The sequence below is a fragment of the Crocuta crocuta genome, unplaced genomic scaffold (genome assembly GCF_008692635.1).
Source record: "Crocuta crocuta isolate KB4526 unplaced genomic scaffold, BGI_CrCroc_1.0 C28590658, whole genome shotgun sequence".
NCBI classification, from domain to species: domain Eukaryota; kingdom Metazoa; phylum Chordata; class Mammalia; order Carnivora; family Hyaenidae; genus Crocuta; species Crocuta crocuta.
In genome coordinates, this window is record NW_027550069.1 from 1 (window position 1) to 1,271 (window position 1,271).

At 52.2% G+C, this 1,271-nt stretch overlaps 1 protein-coding gene across 1 annotated transcript; it reads left to right on the forward strand.

The window, feature by feature from the left end:
- Positions 1-73: 73 nt before the first annotated feature.
- On the forward strand, positions 74-1,085 carry LOC144219082 (NAD-dependent protein lipoamidase sirtuin-4, mitochondrial-like). The gene is made up of 2 exons (XM_077749056.1): positions 74-606; positions 728-1,085. Exons 1-2 carry the CDS (start codon positions 214-216, stop codon positions 878-880), a joined length of 546 nt encoding a protein of 181 aa, XP_077605182.1. The 5' UTR covers positions 74-213; the 3' UTR covers positions 881-1,085.
- Positions 1,086-1,271: the final 186 nt, after the last annotated feature.

A 1,271-nucleotide genomic window follows, 5' to 3' on the forward strand; every position in this document is an offset into this window, starting at 1 on the left:
AGCAGTCTGGGCACTAAGGAAGTCATCGGTGAAGCAGTTGCAGTTGCACTAAGGATAAAAATGAACCAACGGGTTAAGCAGGCAGTGTATGTAAGGAAACCACACGCACTGCTCGTTCCAGAGCTGGCCGTCGAAGGCAGGCGAGGAGTGGTGGCAGTTAACATGAGAAGGTGTTCCTAATGTGGGGGAAGCCTGTGCTAGGACCCGTACACGATGTTGGAGGAGCTACAGAAGGTTGGCGATGAGAGGTCTTGGGCCGCCTCATGCCTTCTCGGGACCAGACGTTCAGGCAGCCTCTTCTTCGGTTTCAGGGTCCTTTGCTTGGCCTGTGGTGACCAGATCCCCCGGGGGGTGTTACAAGAGCGTTTTGAAGCTCTGAACCCCACCTGGAGTGCTGAGGCCCACGGCCTGGCTCCTGATGGCGACGTCTTCCTCACAGAGGAGCAGGTACAGAGCTTCCGGGTCCCGTCCTGCGCTCGATGTGGAGGCCCCCTGAAACCAGATGTTGTTTTCTTCGGGGACACGGTGAACCCTGACAAGGTTGACTTTGTGCGCAGGCGTGTAAAAGAAGCTGACTCCCTCCTGGTAGTGGGATCATCCTTGCAGGTATCGGACTTGTCAGGGTGGGAAGGGCCCCTTTTGCGGGCTGGAGGGCCCTGGAGAGGCTCCCTCTTGGGTTTATCTGTAACTGTATTGAGAGTTCTTACCTGTGTCTCTTCCCTGTAAGGTTTACTCTGGTTACAGGTTCATCCTCACTGCCCGAGAGAAGAAGCTCCCAATTGCAATACTTAACATCGGGCCCACGCGGTCTGATGACTTGGCGTGTCTGAAACTGGATTCTCGTTGTGGAGAACTGCTGCCTCTGATAGACCCACACTGACCACAGCCTGATGCTCCTGAGACAGAAACTGGGACTTTCACTTGAATCCTGCTATTAAAGGTAAATGCTTTCCTAGATCCTGACTCCAGTTCCCATTCAAGTGACAGCACTGACAAAATAGGGTTCTTAATGTACGGCCACTCTTCACTAATTTTTTAATGTGTGTTAAGCTATAGTGTTGAAAGACTATGATTTTCTTTTTTCTTTTTTTTAAACATTTAGTAATTTTTTAAACAGAGAGAGAGTGTGAGTGGGGGAGGGGCACAGGAAGAGGGAGACACAGAATGCGAAGCAGGCTCCAGGCTGACAGCTCAGAGCCCAACGTGGGGCTTGAACCCCCAAGCAGAGAGATCATGACCTGAGCTGAAGTCGGATGCCCAACCGACTGAGC

Excerpts from the sequence above, each read along its gene's own strand:
- LOC144219082 (XM_077749056.1), top strand. The coding sequence starts at position 214 with ATGTTGGAGGAGCTACAGAAGGTTGGCGATGAGAGGTCTTGGGCCGCC. Across the intron at positions 607-727 it reads TAGTGGGATCATCCTTGCAG|GTTTACTCTGGTTACAGGTT; the intron begins GTATCGGACTTG and ends CTTCCCTGTAAG.